Raw genomic sequence first — 21,496 nt, 5'->3', positions numbered from 1 at the left:
AGTTAATTGTAAAGGCCCCTGCGTTTTTGGGCATAATTAATTGTTATCGAGTCTATAATTTCAAAGTTACTATGTGTTTTGAGTCGTTCGTGAAGAAGTTCTGAGCAAGGGTTGCTGTTCTTCGAGGAAGAAGACGGTCAAGAGTTGATCGGGTCGTGTAGACGATGGGGTAGACGATTGCTGAGTATCAGATGCTTGGGTATAGTTTAACGCACGTGCACACTAGACGATCGTATAGCTCAGCAAGCCTTATCGCTTAGTTACTGAGTATATGATCACGGAGTAATCACACGGTAAATCGTTTACCTCTTCGCGTGTTAACCGATTGTCTAGACGATTAGGCTTTGCAGCCTCGTTGCCATCTAAGCGATCGTTTAGCATTTTGCTCTATCGTCTAGTGTGCGCTAAGCGATCGTTTACCTGAGGCGTTTACTAAATGATGGAGCTTCGTCCGGTAATTCAATACCCGGTTCGCCTGTGAATCAATTTGCTCGATGAAACAAATGTAATAGATAGAATTTTTCATTTTGATTTTTTGTAGATTCATCCCAATCCATTAATTTTTTGTTTAATACATGAAATGTATGTTTAATTATATGTCATATGGTATGAATATATAGAAAAATCTCACCTTAAGTTATGCACTAGTCATGCATCATCTCTTTATTATAAGTGTTATAATTTAGAGAATCATGATTTAATTTACATAAGAGCATGCTCATGCATCATATAATATAAGAGTTATATTTATGTATGCATAAAAAGCATTGACATGCATCATCTTTATATTATAATTGTTATAGCATAAGGGTGTATGGAAAGCATGTTTGTTTGGTTATTACATGTATATGGAAGTTATGTATAGTAATGACCGGACATTGCATGAAGCATGACACATATGTTACTTTATAAGCGTTATAAATATCTTGTTATGTGCAATGTGTTTTAGTTGTTTCTTTTTAAAGGTTAAAGAGAAATTAGGACTAAAAGCAATAAGAAAGACATGCATGCTCACTTAGGTTTAATTCATGGTTTTAAAATGTAAAAAACTTGGATGATATAGACCTAAGATCACGATTATAATATGATTAGCAACCTTTAGACTTTAATCTTTTAACAGTTTAATAGGATTAAATTGACTAATAAAAGGTTAAAGTGTAGCAAATCTATCTATAAGGGACCTTTTGTCCAAGGCTAGTGTATTTAAGTTGATGGAAACGTAACATCCCTACCTAGAAACCTACCTGGAAAGGTGAATTATATAGATTTGATGCATGCATGCAAGTTAAGGACAATCCATTAAAGTGTTTAAATGTGACTACTTGAACTTGTTTATATCATAGACAAAAATTGTTTATGAGCAGACTTAAAAAGATGAGGTTAATGAACCCATAGGTAGAACATTCAGTGGGAGGTACTTGGGGCATATAATGCTTCACTTACACCTTTCACGTTTCTCCCACATAGTCCATACCGTGAGATCTACCCTCGGCCTCGTGGCACCCTGGGAATGTCCCTCTAAAGGATGTTATTTGGGTAGGTCAATATCAAGGTGGATGGAAAGAATGTTCATAGTAAGTGAGAGCAGGAAGTGCGACAGCACATTACATGGTCTCCCTCGTTGGATTGAATAAGGTTTCTGTGCATCTTCTCCAGGCACCCTAGGAGTATCCTCTTATATGATGGTAGTTTTGCATGTTTCTTTATTTGATCTCCAGTAAGAGGATAAAGTTGTAGTCTCTTGTCTTAATCTGCTTCTTCCCTACGATGGGCTTATTAGGGCGAGACTCTAGCACCGAAAGTGAGGGATCACACTTATGGGGAATTGTTAAAGGTTAATAATTCTAGACTAAATAAATGATGGTTGTTAGGTTCAGTTCCAAGAGTTGGTTATGCCTAATGGTTGACAATGTCTCATCCCAGTGAAGGGGCATCTGATCACCCCACTAGTGACGTTTGTTCTACCTTGCTGGGGCATCATTGCAAAATAGAAGTCTTAAATCACTTAGGGTACTTGGAAACTATTTTGCTAAAATTAATTGGTTAAAATGTGCTTTAGTAAAATCTTATTAAAGTTAGTTCGTTTTTCAGCAACAAGTTTTTTAAAAAGGCTACAACCACTATAGCTTTGCTTAGCATTGATAAACTTACCGACGATAACTTTTCGACATGGAAACATATGATCACGACTATTTTAATCATCGAGGATCTCATGTTTGTCCTTACGGAGCTCTGTCCTTCTATTCTAGCTCCCAACGCCGCTTGAAATATTCGGGAGGCGTATGAGCAATGGACACGGGAAAACGAGAAGGCCCAAACCTATATCTTGGCAAGTCTCAATGACGTGTTGGCCAAGAAGCATGAGCCCATGGTCTCAGCGCATGAGATCATGGAGTCCCTATGGAGGATGTTTGGACAACCGTCTGAAAAACTCAAGCACGAGGTTCTTAAATACATATTCAACTTTAAAAAAGAGGAAGGCACCTCTGTTCGTGAACATGTGCTTAACATGATGGTCCACTTCAATGTGGCAGAGTTGAATGGGTCTACTATCGATGAGGGCAGTCAGGTTAGCACAATCTTGAATTCTTTGCCGGAGAGCTTCCTACACTTTGTTGAAAATGTGATTCATAACAAACTGAAATACACCCTTACAACTATCGTCAACGAGTTGTAGTCATACCAATCTTTACTGAAAAGTAAGGAGAGGAAAAAGGTTGAGGCAAATATTGCTTCATCCTCTAGGACGTTCCATCGAGGTTTGACCTCAGAAACGAAGTCTGCATCTTCTCCTTCTAACATTGCAAATGGGAAGAAGAAGATGAATGGTAAGGGGAAAGGGAAAACGCCTATTAACCTACCACTTGTTGCCTTAAGAAGGCGTCCGCCGTCGGTTGAAAAGGGAAAATGTTTCCACTTCAACCAGGATGGACATTGGAAAAGGAATTGTCCACATTGGCTGAAGGAAAGAAAGGTCGCCAAGGCTAAAACCAAGGCAGATAAATTTAAATATGATTTACTTGTACTAGAAACATGTTTAGTAGAGAATGATGATTCTACCTGGATAATTGATTCGGGCATTACTAATCACAATTGTTCTTCTTTTTAGGCGATTAGATCCTGGCAACAGCTGAAGGCTATTGAGATGACGATGTGAGTAGGCACTGGGCACGTCATCTCACTGTGGCAGTGGGAGGCACTCGGTTATCTTTACAGAATAGGTTTCTAGTTTTAAAAGATGTATATATTGTTCCTGAATTTTAGAGGAATCTTATTTCTGTAAAGTGTTTGTTATAATGTAAATATACGCTTTCTTTTAATGTAGATAAAGTGTTTATTCATAAAGATGGTGTTGAAATTTGTATAGCTTATCTGGAAAGTAACTTATATGTGCTAAGACCGTTAGGCTTAAGTTCCCTCCATAACATAGAGTTGTTTAAAACTGTCGTAACTCAATCTAAACGTCAACGAATTTCTCCAAAAGAAAATGCACAACTTTGGCACCTTCGATTAGGGCACATCAATCTCAATAGGATTGAAAGATTGATGAAGAATGGCCTTCTAAGTGAGTTAGAAGAAAATTCTTTACCGATGTGTGAATCTTGCCTTGAAGGTAAGATGACAAAAATACCTTTTACTGGAAAAGATTATCGAGCCAAAGAGCCTCTTGAGTTAGTACATTCTGATCTTTGTGGTCCTATGAATGTGCGAGCCTGAGGTGCCTATGAGTATTTTATCAGTTTTACTGATGATTTCTCTAGGTATGGGTATGTTTATCTGATGCAACTGAAGTCTGAATCCTTTTAAAAGTTCAAAGAGTTTTAAGGCTGAAGTTGAAAACGCATTGGATAGATGTATTGAAACACTTCGATCAGATCGAGGTGAAGAGTTTTTGGACACGGATTCCAGGACTATTTAATAGAACATGGAATCATTTCCCAACTCTCAGCGTCAGGTACACCTTAGCAGAATGGTGTAGCGGAGAGGAGAAATAGAACCTTGTTGGACAGGGTTCATTTGATAATGAGTTACGCTTCCTTACTAGACTCGTTTTAGGATTTCATAGTGGAGACTGTGATTTACATACTCAACTGTGTTCCTTCTAAGAGTGTTACGGGAACACCTCTAGAGTTGTGGAATGAGCGTAAAGCTAGTTTATGTCACTTCTGCATTTGAGATTGCCCTACATATGTGCTTGAGAGAAATCCCAAGAAGTTGGAACCACGGTCAAGGTTATGCCTCTTTGTAGGCTACCCCAAAGGTAAACGAGGGGGTTATTTTTATGATCCGTCGAAAAATAGGGTGTTCGTTTCCATGAACGGTACATTCCTCAAGGAGGATCATATTAGAGAGCACAGTCCATGTAGTAAATTCGTGTTGCATGAGTTTTCCAATGAAACTACTGAATCTTCAACAAGAGTTGTTGACGAGTCTACTTCATTAGCAATAGTTGTTGATGATGGTTCATCTAGTAGGTCAGTTCCACCTCAAGAGTTGAGGAAACCTTGACGTAGTGGAGGGTTGCAAACTCGCCCGTTTGCTATCTGGGTTTCATGGAAATTCTTGCTATGGTAGCAGATGGCGACGTTAAAGATCCATTGTCTTATCAGAAGGCAATGGAGGATATAGACCGAGATGAATGAGTCAAAGCCATAGATCTCGAGATGGAGTCGATGTACATCAACTCAGTATGGGATTATGTAGATCATCCTAATGGGGTAAGACCTATAAGTTGTAAATGGATCTACAAGCACAAACGGGGTGCTGATGGGAAGGTGCAAACCTTCAAGGCTCAATTTGTGGCAAAGGGTTATACCCAGGTAGAAAGAGTCGACTATGAGGAGACTTTCTCGTTTGTTGTCATGTTAAAGTCGATTCGCATCCTCCTGTCCACTGCAGCTTATTATAATTCTGAGATCTTGCAAATGGACGTCAAGACGACCTTTCTAAATGACAATCTTAAGGAAACCATTTATATGGTGCAACCCGAGGGATTCATTACCTGAGGTCAAGAGAAATAAGTTTGCAAACTGAATCGGTCCATTCATGGGCTGAAACAGGCGTCTAGATCTTGGAACATACAGTTTGATACTACGATCAAGTCGTATGGCTTTAACCAGAACGTTGATGGACCTTGTGTCTACAAGAAGATCGTCAATGCTTCAGTAGTTTTCTTAGTGTTGTATATAGACGATATACTACTAATTGGAAAGGATGTAGGTCTACAGACTGTAGTTAAGAACTGGCTAGAAACTCAATTTCAAATGAAAGATTTGGGAGAGGCTTAGTTTGTTCTGGGTATATAGATATTTCGGGATCGTAAGAACAAAGTCCTAGCACCATCTCAGGCATCATACATTGACAAGATGTTGCTTAAGTACTCGATGCAGGACTCTAAGAGGGGCCTATTTTCGTTCAGGCATGGAGTCACTTTGTCTAAGGACATGTGTCCTAAGACGCCATAAGAGGTTGAGCAAATGAGACGCGTCCCATATGCATCGGTCGTTGGCAGTTTGATGTATGCGATACTCTATACTATACCAGACATCTACTACACTGTGGGCATAGTCAGTAGGTGTTAGTCTAACCCCGGCCAGGGTCACCGAACCGTAGTGAAGAACATCCTCAAGTATCTTCGAAGAACGAGGGACTACATGCAAGTGTATGGATCTAGGGATTTGATTCTTACTGGATATACGGATTCTGATTTCCAGACTGATAGGGACTCTCGTAAGTCTAGGTCAGGGTAAGTCTTTACTCTTAATGGAGGATTTGTAGTATGGCGAAGCACTGAGCAGGGGTGCATCACTGACTCCACTATGGACGTGGAGTACGTAACGGCTTACGAAGCTGCTAAGAAGGCTGTCTAGTTGAGGACGTTCTTGACAGAACAGGAAGTTGTTCTAGATATGTCTAGGCTAATCACCCTCTGTTGTGACAATAGTGGGGCTGTGGCAAACTCCAAGGAGCCTAGGAGTCACAGGTGCGATAAACACATAGAGTGGAAGTATCATCTGATTTGCGAAATAGTGCATCAAGGAGACGTGATTGTCACAAAGATCGCTTCGGAGCACAATGTTGCTGACCCGTTTACGAAGGTTCTCACGGCTATAGTGTTTGAGGGTCACCTTTAGAGCATGGGTCTGTAGGACCGCCTGCAGCTAGACTAGAGCAAGTGGGATATTTTCTTGTATTGGGCTTTTAATGCCCTAGTTTATTGTTTTGTACTTTCTTTTGTACACCCCACTTCGCTTTAGGACAAGTGGGAGTTTGTTGGGGTTGATGCCCTAAAGTCTCGTGTCCTATAGTTTCTAAACATTTTTGTACGAACGCTTGTGATGTATAATATATGATATTTACTTCACTTCTTGATTTTGCTCATCTGAATGTTTTATTTACTTTACCCCAAACCAATAAACTAAAATCCCTAGTTGTCTTTATGTAACTTAAGCATGTATATGGTGACATACAAGTGGATCATGTCTTAAGTGATAACCAAAATGGTTTGTAGTATATGGATATAGGAGGGAAACCTTATCCTGGTAACACTACGGATGCGACCAGCTTTGTGGAATAGTTACAAATCTTGTGACTTGTCACAGATGGTCTGATCCTGATCATTCGTGTAGGTGACATGCAAGCGGGGGCGTCCTATACAAAGAGTTTTTATAAGACCTGACCACAAAGTGTTAACATCTCGTTATATAACATCGTTCATGATAGAGACTTCACTTCATTAGGATGACCATAGGTAACATGACCTCAATCCTGAGTGAGTTGGGAACTCCTGCCATTGAGGGCGATCCTTTGATTTTCATGGGTGCGAGTGGCTAGGCCGCTGACTCAAACCTACCACTTTTGGGATTCGTCTGATTTGGGAGCTGGGAACTCAGCTACACAAGATGGAGTTCACTCCTTCAGATAGCCTTAAGCACTAATTCCAAGACTTGAACGATGTAGCGCCATACATCTTCTCATGGCCCTAGAGTTGTTCACACATAGATGAACTATGTTGTATTGTTCATTAGAGGAATCAGTGATACTTAAATAGTGAGATGTAACTACAGGGGCAAAATGGTAAATTGGCCCAGCTATATTTACGAGCATCTTTGAAGGGTTATCGTACTCATGATTCGTTATATCCAATGGGCACAAAAATATATTTGCGGTAAGAAGAGTTTAGTTGCCGGTCTTTAGTGGAATGTCTGCCAGTTACGGATGGTGGATCTCGTGGCTAAAGAGTTTAGTCAGCTATTCACGTACTATTGAAGTTTCGAGCCATAGGTTTATAAGGTCCCATTGGTAACTTGGATAAAAGTTGAGAATCAGTTTTTGGGTCAATTTGAAATGTTCAAATTAACAAGAGAGAGTTTGACTATATATGATATAATTGAACTAGTTAATTATTTGTGATATGATTGACTAAATGTATGAGATACATTATTTTGGAGGAAATTGGATATAAATATGATTTATATCAAGTAGAGAAGAAAACACTATATTTGATATATGATATCAAACCACATGTTAAGAATATGCTATGATTATATTCATTATTTTATTAATTGGGCGGTTATGAGATAACTGGCCGATGTTTTCTCCGAATTCGTGCAACAGTGGAAGTTCAATTCAGTTTTAATAACTGAATAATAAAATGAAAATAGTATTTTTTTTTTTTTTTTTTTTTTTTTTTGCAAAAGACAAGCAAAAATCGCTCACGGTGTGAAATTTTGTATTGCTTAGTGTTGAAAGCCTATACGATAGTGCCCACCTACTAAAAAATCGCACACCTGTGTTTTCTAATCGATCGCTCGCGATTTCTTAAACGATCGCTTACCTTTTGATAGACGATCTATTAGCAATTACTACACGATCATGTACCACGACCTAGACGATCAAGCACCCAACTATACGACAGTCTTTCCAATCTCCCACTTGCTTGTTCGTAGTATACGATTTCTTTTTCTCCTCCCCTCTACCAATTCCATCAAAGTCCACCCTTTGGATTCTCACTCTGAGAATACTGAGGGTTTCGAGTGGTGGTGTCGTCACCATTCACTGTTGTTCGTGCGTTGCTGTTCGTGTAGACGATTGTGGTGGTGCTAGGCGATTGCTTGTTGGACAAGTAGAAGCATGAGGAATTAGCTCATGGTGAGACCAAGTTCTTGGAAGAAAGTCTTCAACTGGTACGTTCTCTCGGTCTTTTGTTTTTATCTTTTAAAGCATGCCAATAATTAGTGTTTTTAATGCATATCTGTTTGTTGGAATGTATGTGTGGAAATTCTATCACCTTGAAATTGGAAAGATCCGCTTCCACTCAATGGTACTCTTGTATAAGAGTTTCTTCACTTAGAACCCTCGGTATTCTCGGTGTAAGTATCCAGGAGGTGTGGCCTCATTTGGATTTGGTAAACGGAAGAAGGATGTGAAAATCGTATACCACGACCAAGCAAGTGGGAGAAGGCAGGTATCTATCGTATAGACGATGCTTGATCGTTTAGGAAGAGGTACATGATCATTTAGTAAATGGGTCACAATCGTATAGAAGATCGTTTAGTTAACGCTTGGGTACGTGATCGTTTAGGAAAATGCTAGATGATCATTTAACAAATCCTATGTGATCGTTTAGTAAACTACGCACGTGTATACGATCGTTTAGAAACATTGAGCTATCGTGTAAGCTCTCGATTTGCTATGCGATAGGCAGTATACATTGAACGTGAGCGAATGTCTGGTCTCTTTGCAAAATGAAAACGACTTTCATTTTATTCTTTAGTTACGAAAACTAAAAGCAACCTCCCACTATTACACGTTCCGGAGAAAATGTCGGCACAATTATCCTATATAATCATATTATATTCATTAACCTATGGTTTAATATCAGATCAAATGTAACATATGAACCATAGTCTTTTCTCCTCCACTAGATATAAATCATATCTATATCATTTTCCTCTAAAAATGTATTTCATACATAATGTTGATCATATCATATATAATCAAACAGTTCAATCATATCATATATAATTGAACTCTCTCTTGTCAATTTAACACTTGAAATTGACCCAAAAACTGATTCTCAAATTGAATCCATTGAGCTACCAAGGGGACCTTATGGACTTATGGCTCGAAGCTCCAACGGTACGTGAATAGCTAACTAAACTCTTTAGCCACGAGATCCACCATTCGTTAATTGCCAGGCATTTCACTAAAGATCGACAGCTGCACTCTTCTTACTGGAGATATATTTTTGTGTCCATCAGATATAAGCAATCAATATTACGATAACTCTTTACAGATGCTCGTAAATACAGTTGAGCCAATTTACCATATTTCCTCTATAGTTACATCTAACTTCTTAAGTACCACTGATCCCTCTAATGAACAATACAACATAGTCCTACTATGTGTGACACCTCTCAAGCCATGAGAAGGTGTGTGGCGCCACATCGTTTAAGCCCCAGAGTCAACCCTTAAGGGAGCAATCTATATACTTACCCCTGATTCGAGGAATGAGTGAATTCCATCTTGTGTAGCTCAGTTCTCATCTCCTAAATCAGACGAATCCCTAAAATGGTAGGTTTGAGTCAGCGATCTGGACATTCGTACCCATATAAATCTACGGACCGCCCTCAAAGGCAAGAGTTCCCAACTCACTTAGGATTGAAGTCATGTTACCTATGATCATCCTAGTGAAGTGAAGTCTCTGTCATGAACAACATTATATAACAAGACTATTACACTTCGTGATCCGGTCTTATACAATCTCCTTATATAGGATGCCCCTGCTCGCATGTCTCCACATGAATAATTAGGATCAGACCATCTGTAGCAAGTCACAACACTTATAACTATTCTAAAAGCCGGCTGCGTCCGTAGCGTTACCAGGATAAGGTTTCCCTCCTATATCCATATACTATAGACCATTTTGGTTATCACTTAAGACATGATCCACCTGTATGTCTCCACATACATGCTTAAGTTACAAACGACAATCAGAGATATTAGTTTAATGGTTTGTGATAAAGCAAATAAAACATCCAATGTTCATAGACAAAAGTGAAGAAAATATCCTAATATTATACATCACAAGCGTTTGTTCAAAACTGTGTTTACAAACTACAGGACACGAGGGTTTAGGGCATCATCCTCAACATATTCTTAGGTACGCTGAAAAGATAATAGTTGATGGGACTAGTATGTCCTTCCAACTACCTATTGAACTCTTTGGTTTTGGTCGAAAGAGTTATGTTCTGCGAGAAGATGTAATCGAGTTTTGTAGCATGCAAAAAGTGAAGACTTTATCAATGATGGCTTATATTGCGTAAGTAAATGTTATTTGTTTATGATATATTATCACTTTATTAAATAGTAGTAAGTTAATGTGTTCAATTTATCATTGTAGGTACCACACTCGTTCATTATTGATTCAAATAAAGGGTTGAAGTACATTTTTTTAGATTCCTTTCTTATATCCGTGGACCTAAATACTTGAGAAGTTAGAGCTTGGAACCTTTGTAGTAGATTAATGGCTTTCAAACACGATAAATTAGTTATTGTTCCTTATAATCTTTGATAAGTATAATTAGTTATTGCTCGCTATACTATTCTACCTTACTTCTTCTGTGACTTGAAAGTAAAATCACTTCTTTTTCTTTTCCTTGTTTTTTTATAATGTGGAATTGTGTTGGGATCATTGAACTTGTATACCAAATAAAGGAATATGAGAAATTAGGTTTAAAATTTTGCATATTTGGTCTATAATGGAGTAAAAAATTTTATGTGCTTTTAGCCCAAGAAAATGTTAATGTAAGGAACTACCTTCATGTTCAATGCTAATTAGTTGTGTATTTTATTTAGTGATCATTGGTCATTAATTGTTATTAATGCTTATGATCTTGAGAACAAGTTCGCGAGAAGATATCAAATACATAACAAATATGTAAGCTAACATTTGCTTGGGGTTTTTTTTTTTTTTTAGTGTAAAGTTTATTTCATTTTGAATATTATACTATTCTCTTTGGCAAATGTAGGGCAATGACGATTTTTCAGTCTCAAAAGAATTTGCAAAAGACTCGAAAATCCACGTTCTAAAAAACAGTAAAGCCAAGTATAAAAGCATTAAAAGAATTAATAGAATGATGTATATTTAGTGCATCTCTATGATATGTATTGATTATTGTTTTTGTATTGTAGTGTCCTTCACAAGTGGGAACTATCGAATGTAGGTGTTATGTTATGAGATATATGTGAGAAATCATGACTAAAGGGAAGAATATTATCATAGATGTGGTATGTCTTTAAACTACTTGTATATATTGTAACATTATAAATAGTGTAAATAGTGTATATTTGACTTTTTATATTTTATAGATTAGGGGCTCGTACTCGCAAATTGAATTGGATGAAGTACACGTGGAATGGGCTGAATATTTAGGTCGCTATATCTGATGGACTTCCTATAAACTTTGAATCCCAACACGTGGTTTGATAAAAAAAATCGCTTCAGAACTTCAAAATCAACACGATCCAACAATTATAACACTAAAATCAATGTTTAACTCTAATGAACATTAGCTTTAGATCTTCTAATCCAACCTCCAAAAATCACAATTAAAACAAAAGTTAAGATAACACTTAATGGGTATCCAAAAATTCTCAACGAGGAGCCTAAACCTTACAAAAAAGGATGCCAAACAATTTAACCTTGTCCAAAAGAACCTTAAGAGTCTGTAATGCCCAATTTCAACATAAAAGACAATATGGGTAAGTCAAAACTTAAACCAAAATTTGATGGTATTCAAAATCTTCTATGAAACCCATAAAACACCAAATAACCTATCCAAAATATCAGTACTTGCGACAATGGCGCTAACGATGGTGGCGACGGAGACAACCATAGACGAGCACTAGGTGTTCCTGTTGGATATCACAAATTGTTTAGGCTAGCAGCTGGTAATGAGGATCTTGCATGAGGAGGGTTTGTGAGAGTGAAAGAGAAGGGAGATTTCCAGTTTTACAGATTCTATTCAACAATGGATACAAACAAACCAAAGCTTCAAACAACAATCCAACCATTAAAAACAAAACCCTGTACGTCTCAAATAAACTAACCAAATTTTGGCATGATCCAATGGTTCGAACTCCAGCAATCAACAATTTTGTGCAAGCTATCGTTGAAAAATCAAACTACTGTTTTGCTCTCTGATTTTCTCCCTCTTTTCACTCTCCTTTAATTTCAAATACCTCAATTCTTTCAGTTTTTCCAAAATTTAAAAAGATTGATCAAATGTTTTATCACAATATCTCCGAAATTTTCAAAGATTCTATCAAATTAATAAATCAATTAGCTTCTCAAATTACCTTAATTTAGGCTCCAAAAACCAAAATTAAAGGGCATAAAATTCATCAATTTGATAGAAATTAAATCCTTCGAAATATCTAAATCAATTTAAAATCACATAAAATAATTATCTCCTTGATTGTTTTAAGTTGGCTCCAAAATAAAAAAAAAAACTAAAGAAAATTAAAGCTCAATAATTTAAGATAATTAATCTCAATTTATATGTCTGGAACTTTGGATGTTATATTCTTCCTACCTTTAGAACTTTTGTCCTCGAAAGTTCAAATCTCGAAAAAAGCTTTTGATACTTAGTTCTCACCTTGACATTTTGTTTTGGGATTGTTTCATCAACCTAAGTGAATAAGTAGTTCAAAGTTTAGTTGCCCATAAAGATCTATACCTTCTCCCCATTTAAATAACATCACCAAATTTCAAAATCAGGAGCAGTTCAAGTCAAACCCCAAACACTCGTAAACATTCAACTCTTAATTTAGAAAGTCAAACCAAACTAAGTCTTTGATCTAAAAAATATGAATTTCCTTTATCTTTTCAATATAATAAAACCTCTCTTAAATACTATTATGTTTTTTACACATGTTTTTCAAAGGCAACAAATTTTAAATTGAGCTTTTCATTTCCCAAGTGAAATATAATCTTTATACCAAGCAAGTCATGTGATTATCTATAATAATCTACAATTCAATTTCAAACTTCAAACTTTAGAAGAGAATATCCTCCACAAGTTAACATTGCTTTTAAGCTCCAAATACTTATTCTCCCGCTTAGTATACCTAATTAAATTTGAGTCCTTTCATCACATTGAAGACATAGAAAAAACATAAGCACCTTTGAAGTATCTTGAATTCAATCCTTTACAATTCCTTAACCTCTCAAATCTACATTTCTTTTTCCATCCATCAACAACCTTAGTTTCATGCTTGACATGTGCTTTACATTGGCACAGTAGTCTTTATGCACCCATACTCCTATTATTCACAATAAAATCACAATTGCGAACTTATAGTATATTCTATATTGCACAATCTTTGTTATTAAGAACTCCACTTTCAATTATCTCTCCTTAACTTTTCTTTTTCTACTTCAAATCTTAGGTACTTTTCAAATTATAACTTTCGTTTTTAATCACATCAACTAAACTAGGTACTTTTGTGAAGATATTCTTCACCTTAAGTTCATTTACTTTCCAACTTGAACATTTCCAACCCTTTACGGCATATCACATGGAAAAAACCCAAGGTACACTATTTAGTCCATCCACCTTAAACATCACAAGAGTAACGATAACCAATCAAAAGCTTTAATCAAGAGCCAACAACTTCAACTAGTAATTCTTATTCCTTTTAGGCACGTTACATGAAGAACCAAAATACAACATCTTACTCAATCCACCAATCTCTAACATCACAAAAAATAATAATAAATAAATAAATCATGACCTATTAATCCTTTCAAATTTTCACTTGAAACATTTTGACATTATATCTAGTAGCCTTTAATGAAGCTATAGTATCTTTTTCTTCTCTTTCTTATTTATAAAGCTATTGTAACCTTATACTTGAGTCCAGGCCTTGTGAGGGGGATCTATTCGTTCTACCTCCAACTTCATTACCTAATGTGAAAATACATCATCGTTCCATAGTGAATTCTCAACATGACTACTTTATTCTCTTGCTTATATAGATACATTCTTTACTATTTACATTGCCATATCATAACACTACACAATTCATTAGGTTTAAAGATCTTAAACTGTCTATTCTTTTTTAGCGGTCCTTTCATAAGATAATATGGTGTTAAGTTACTTTTAACATCCATCGATTTCTTTTAAGTCCTAATTGAATAATCATCTCATACCAGCTTCTATAAAGACATTATCAAATAGTAGAACATAACTTGTGATATTAAATTGAACAAATATTTTTATGTAAAAACTTTCATAATACTTTTACTATTCAGATGTACCTGACAGTGACGAAGAATACATTGATGAGTACGTAATTCTAGTGACTTAGGATATAAGTCAATCTACAGAATCTAAAAACATAAGCTCTAATACCAACTGTAATGACCCGACCATTCGAGTAACTCTGACAAGGGCTGTTACTCATGACTACACATTTTCATTCAAATATTTTAACCAGTAAAGTATAAATTTAGTAAATAGAACTAACTATTTCAAACCAAAATTTGAAATTATTAAATAAATCAAATAAACAAAACATTTAATCGGGTCCCCCTACAAACATAAATTTAAAACTGGAAAATATTGAAGAACTTGAAAGTTTAGCATAAAAAGTTGTAGAATTTCAATTATCAAGACTCATTTCAAACATGAAAATATCAGGGGAAGCTTATATCTAGTTCCAATGACACGGTTACAGATTCTTCTTGTCATTCGCCAGTCCGTCATTGCCCTTACCTGAAAAACATATCATAAGAAAGGTGAGTAAGAAATACTCAGTAAGTAACCCCACTACCAAGGCCAAACTAAGCATTTATGTCCAATAAATGCAAAATTTTAGTAGTACATGCAAAAAAAAAAAAAAAAAAAAAAAAAACCCTCTACTTTTCATGGATGGTCATCTAGTGAACAATTTAACCCAACCTACTGTTGTTGAGATGCACATACAAACCTCTAGTAAAATTTCGAAGTAGATCACTAACCTCTCATTAAGTCTTGAAGAAGATCACTAACCTTTGTTGTATCTCGTAGGAAACACAAACCTCTGATGTTCGTCATAGCTCTCAAAACGAGCTATATTTCCTTGCTTAATTTGAGCTCATTGTTGGATTTTATGTGTTTATTGTCTTATTTTGTAGTTTTCGAGCAATCAAGGGGTAGAATTAATCATTTGGTGAAGAACGAGGTTAATTTGAAGCAATTTGGAGGTGACTTGAGCATTTAGGCTTCAAAAGAGCAGAAATTACGAAAATGCCACTGTCACAAAGTTGCAATGCTAGTCTTGTTGTGGTTGATGCCCTAAATATCATAGGGTCCTATAGCTTGTAAATGTATTGAACAAACTCATTGTCTATTTAATAAAATATATGATATTTAATTCCATATTTTAGTTCCATTAACCACAAACCAATAAACTAACATCCAAGGTTATCTTGTAACTTAAACATGTATGTAGAGACATACAGGTGGATCAGGTTTAAGTGATAACCTAAATTTTCTGTAGTAGATGGATAAGGCTGGATATCTTATCTTGCTGACACTACGAGTATAACCCGCTTTGTAGGTGTTATAATTGTTGTGAAGTGCTATAAATGATCTGATCCTGATCATTCATGTATAAACATGTGAGCGAGGATATTCTATACAAAGGAGTTTGTATAAGACTGGACCAAGAAATATTTAGTCTCATTATATAACACCGTTCATAATAGAGACTTACATTTCACCACCATAGGTAAATGACCTGAATTCTGAGTGAGTTATGAACTCTTGCCTATGAGGGTGGTCCTTTGCTTTGTACGGGTGAGAGTGGCCAGATCGCCAACTCAACAAGCCTACCATTTTTGCGTTTTGTTTTATTGGTGAACTGGGAAACAGCTACACAAGAAGGAATTCACTCCTTCCCCAAAGTTGGGGTAAGTAGATAAGTTGCTCCTTTAAGAGCTGATTTTGGAGCTTGAACAATGTGGCGCCACACCTTCTCCTGGCCCGAGAAGGTTTAGTCATAGTTGGATTGTGATTATTGTTTATTAGAGGATCAGTGGTACTTAAGGAGTTAGATGTAACTGCAGGGGCAAAACGATAATTTTTGCCTAGCTGTACTTATGAGCAATTTATGAAGGGTCATTGTACTGTTGATTGATTATACCCAATGGACACATAAATATATTTGTAGTGCAAACAATGAAGTTATCAGTCTTTAGTAGAGTACCAGACAGTTAACGGATGGTGAATATTTTTATTAAAGAGTTCGATTAAATATTCATGTATCGTTGGAACTTCAAGCTACAGGTCTATAAAGTCCCCTTGGTAGTTCAATAGGATAAAATGAGAATAAGTTTTTCGATTTGAATTGTTCAAATTAATAGAGAGATTTAATTATATATGATATAATTAAGTTATTTTAATTATATGTGATATAATTATTATAATGTATTTCATACATTATAGCTTAATTGAGAAGAAATAAATATTTAAATATGATTCAAATATTATTAATATGAACTGGATTCATAATTGTTAAATTTAATATAAATATGATTTATATTAAATGCTATATAAGAGAGAAAAGAAACTATAGGTTATATTGTATGTGATACAATATTAAAACTATAAGTTATATATTATATTTGATATAACATATAATATATATATATTATGATAAGTTAGTTATCATATTTATGTATATATATTAAATATCATTTTTTATTTTAAATAAAAATGAGGGAATGAATTACAACTTTCTTCCCCTCTTTTCTCTCCACTCATGTAAATAGGTGGTTTTTATATTTAGCTTTTTCAAAAGGAGAGTTTCTCCCTTTTCAGTGGCTTCTTGGTCGAAAGGGAAAAGACAAAAGAGTTCTGGATTTTTGTTAGTGAACGATCTTCAAAACTTCTTCCTCTCTATACAAAACTTTCCCTCATTCCAAAATAGTTATATCCCACCTCTCCTATGTTCTCTACCTAATAATACCAAGGAAGCCTTTGTGGTAGTGTCCGTGCACTTGGTCGAGATTTTCTTGAAGAAAGTCTTCAAGGAGTTCGTGTACTGTTCGATGGTTTCTTGAAGAAAAATCTTCAAAGGTAAGATTTCTAAAACCTATTATATAGCATGTCAAATTTATGTAAATGCATATCTTGTTCATGTTTTACTGTAAAATTTACATTCAATTAAAAATTGAATTTGGGACGATCTTTCTTCATCTCACGGTTCCCATCAATTTTGGGATCCTTGAAGCCTAACGCTTGCTTGACGCGCTGTAGAGTTCCAACACTAGCCTGATGCTTGCCTGATGCTATAAGGCACAATGTGCAACGTCGCAATGCTCCAAAGTTTGCATAACGTCAGCAATGCAACACTCTTCCTAGTGTTGGAACGCTGTGATGATTTCTAGAAATACCTCCATTCGTCTTTAGGTCAAAATTTGCTAAATTTTAGGGTTGAATTTGATGGAGGTCGAAGTTAACCTTCATTTTTCTTCCTTTCCCTTCAGAATTTAGTATCCTTAGGTTTGTTTTTCTTTTTGTTTTGAGTTGTAATTAATGGATTGGTTGTGTATCTTGGATTTGTCTATGAATTAAGATGTAATTTCTATCTAATTTTCTTTGAGCAAGAACCCTATGTCTAATTTCTTGAGATTTTTGTAATTAAATTTTGATGTTCTTTAATTCTATGTTTTTCTTTGAATCTTGATCAATTTAGATTTGCATTTGCGTGTTGGACTGACAACCCTATATGATTACATATTTTCGCTAGTTAATTTCAAGTTCGCACATTTCCTCATAGTTTGTCTATGCTTGATTTTACCTAGTAGCAATAGTTGAATGTGTATACTTGAGATTTATAGGTTGTCCTTGAATTTTTGACATTGCATGTTTAATCCAGATTCGAAGAATAAATTGGTTAGTTGAATATGGCTTTTTTGACTTTTAATCGACGCTATTGAATCTTGTTCTTAATGCATATGTTTTTCGAATTCTATATGATCGCTAAGAACCCAGTGGAATTGAGAGCATATAGTTTAATTAGGGCATGGTCTTTTCGACCTAAATGAAAGATTAATCATTGATTCATGGACACCAACGAGATTCAATCCATTGCATGTTCATAATCTAAAATCAAACTAAAAACTATCCTAATGATACTGAAAATAAAGAGAGAAAGGAAGAAACTAGGGCGTCTCTTCAGCCTCCATCAAAATTCAGCCCATCCCTATTAATTTTCAGCACCCCTTTAACATAAATCGGACGAATTACATTTATAGAAAAAAGGATAGTATCGCAACGCTGTTGCAACTGGTCTCGAGCATCTAGCAAAGAAGTCCAACCTTAGGTTGACGCTCACTTGTGCACGCGCGAGGGTTTCTCGTGCACAAGGGTTTCTTTGCCTTCAACATTGTAGTGTTTCAATGCTGAGGGTGAGCGTTGGAATGCTATTGAATTTGTCTGATAGTATTAGTCGAGCGTCAAGCCAATGCAAATCACGAGCGTTGCGATTATGAGCAGGGGAATTTTGGTCTTTTTTACTCTCGGTTGCTCGGTACCTACAAAAATAGCCTCGTTCAAATTAGCCTCGTTGAACTCTAAATCGCCAATTCTACCTCTCGATTGCTCGGTACCTACAAAAATAGGAAAATAAACACATAATATTCAATAACGAGCCCGAATTATGCTAGGAATAATAAATCTTTTTTAGAGCTATCAATACATTATATTCTTTTCCTTAGTAAATTTGAACATTTCAATTACATTAATTACCTCAGTACCCTTTATGAGCTACCAGTGGGACCGAACTCATTAACCAAGTTAATCAATATTCGTTGGGTACACTCTACTATAGACCCACAGTTGCACTATTCTCACTGCAACTATATTTATGTGTTCATGGATATTGACCAATAACAATAAGTTAGTTCTTAATGAGTGTTCATAACACCAGCTGGGTCAAATTACTGCTGTACCATAGGTCACCTCGACATCCTTAAGTACCAGTGCTTCTCTAATGAACAACCTTTTTATGGTCCAACCATTAAATAGAATCTCCTGTCGGGCCAGTGAAAGGGTGAGGACCTTTGTTCAAGTCTCGAAGACACCACATAATCGAACACTCATCTACTTATCCTAAAGTTGTGAAGGAGTGAATTTCATCTTGTGATATTATGTTCCTAGATCCCCGCTCGGTCTTTTCCTCAAAATTGTAGTCTTATTAAGTCAAAAAACTGGCTGCTCTCACCCATATAAATTAAAGGAAAATTCTTCATCAATAGGAGTCCATCACTCATTGAAGATTAAGACTAGGTTGCCTAGGTCATCCTAGTGAAATAGAAACCTAACTAGTCAATGGAGTTACATCTAGTTGTTATTTTTCATGGTCCAGTCTTATGCAAACTCATTGCATAGGATACCCCTACTCGCATGTCCCCTACACGAATACATTGGACCATTTCATTTGTATGAAATACAAAGTGGGTCATATTCATAGTGTCATTAGGATAAGGTACTAAGCCTTATCTATATACTATAGACCTTTTAGGCTGTATCTTGGACATGATCCCTGTATGTCTCCATATATAGTACAAGACTCATACAATAGTTTAGGATGTTAGTTTATTAGATTAGAGTTATTTAGGCTAGATAAATACTATGCAATAACTGTTATTGTAATAAACGTTAATAACACTTATTAATGATTGGTTAAATGTTACATTTACTGTCTACGAGTTTTAAGGCATAAAACCCACCACTTATGAGTACAAAATTTGTGTTATAGGTTATATCTTTGTGTCCTTAAGTTCTAAACGTAGGAATATACTTGACTGTATATGAATCCTAGATCGATACTTTTAGAAGCATATAAAACCTATTAAACATTGCATCAAGTGGAGAAGGAACTTGAACAACTGTATTAAAACTGCCATATGAGATAATCCGAGAGCCCGAACCTTTATGTTATTTATGGAATGCTTTCAGAACATAATTGAGATGCACGAACATCCTTAACCTTTACGTAAATACATGAAATGTAAAATTTAAATCTAATTGTTTTAAATTTCTAAGGAGAGATGTTTTGGAAGTAAGAAATAATATGAAGTTAAGCCACCATACTTAAAGCCTTAAGCATCTGAATGAAGGCCATGTTGGAAAGAAATTTTAAATGTTGGAGGAAATTTGGATGAGAGAATTGAGAAAGAGGCTACTTTTGTTATTGAGCACTTCTAATTTGTTGGCTTGATACAAATGGTAAGACATACCTCTTATCTATACTAGTTGGCACCCCTAAATCTATGGTTAGGATTTTGCCAACACATTCATGATTTAATGGTTACAATTGACTCTCTAGAATATTCTCTACAATTACACTTTCTTTCTTATATTTTTTAGATAATTTTCCAATCTACTTTAAGCATCTCCTACAAGTAATATCTCTAGAATATTCTAATACTTGATATTTCTAGAATTTAGTCTTTTGTTTGGGCTAGGCCTAATTACTTTTAACCCAAAATCAAGTTTATATTTCAACACCCTCTCTTAAACTTGATTTTGTTACCCTGAGCAAATCTCTCAATCTTGTGAAGTCTTTTTTCTTAATAGGCTTAGTGAAAATGTCAGTTACTTGATCATGAGTTTTCAACTAGTTGTACATCCTTTCTTTCAATGCACTCTCTAATATAATGTACGATGTATCGATGTGTTTGCTCCGATTGTGGAAGACTGGGTTCTTGGACAAAGCAATTGCTAACTTCTTAACTACAAAAATCTTGGTTGGCTCATCTTGTGGTAGTCCCAACTCCTGTAGTAAATTTCTCAGCCAAATTGCATGACAAACACATGAGGTAACAACCACATATTCTGCGTCACATGTTGAGAGAGTAACAACTGGTTGTTTCTTTGACATCCAAGTGAAGGCAGTATCTCCCATGTAAAACACAAAAGTAGTTGTACTTTTGCGGTCACGTACATCTCCACCACAATCGTTATCATTATATCCCAAGAGCTTGTAATTATTAGACATAGAATAGTACAAGTTGTAGTTTATCGTGCCTTTGATATACCAAAGAATTCTCTTTGTTGCATTCAAGTTTGTGGTTGTTGGTTTCTCCTTGAAGCGATTGATAACTCCAACTATATAAAAATGTAATGTCGTGTGCATGTTAGATACCAAACTTCCAACCAAACCTTTAAAAAGTGTTGGATCAACACTTTCTTCATCCACGCAACGTGTCAGTTTAATTCCACATTCCATGGGTGTGTTACTGGATTAGAATCATCCACTTTGAACTTCTTAACTTCCTTAGCATAGCCTTCTTGTGTGATAAAGATGCCTTTACCTTCTTGCTTTACTTCAATGCCAAGGTAGTAAGACATGATCCCGATGTTGATCATCTTAAACTCGTTCATCATCTCTTCTTTAAACTTGTTGGACATTCTTCAGTTGCTACTTGTAAAGATCA

General features: G+C 35.7%; 1 protein-coding gene across 1 annotated transcript; it reads right to left on the bottom strand.

Moving 5' to 3' along the window:
- Positions 1–20,676: 20,676 nt before the first annotated feature.
- Positions 20,677–21,288, bottom strand: LOC150036762 (secreted RxLR effector protein 161-like). Its single transcript, XM_090313228.1, has one exon. It carries the CDS (start codon positions 21,286–21,288, stop codon positions 20,677–20,679), a length of 612 nt encoding a protein of 203 aa, XP_090169354.1.
- Positions 21,289–21,496: the final 208 nt, after the last annotated feature.

This window comes from Benincasa hispida, chromosome 4 (assembly GCF_027475165.1).
Source record: "Benincasa hispida cultivar pf3 chromosome 4, pf3_genome.v1.1, whole genome shotgun sequence".
NCBI classification, from domain to species: domain Eukaryota; kingdom Viridiplantae; phylum Streptophyta; class Magnoliopsida; order Cucurbitales; family Cucurbitaceae; genus Benincasa; species Benincasa hispida.
This window is presented reverse-complemented; position numbering and strand designations above follow the sequence as displayed.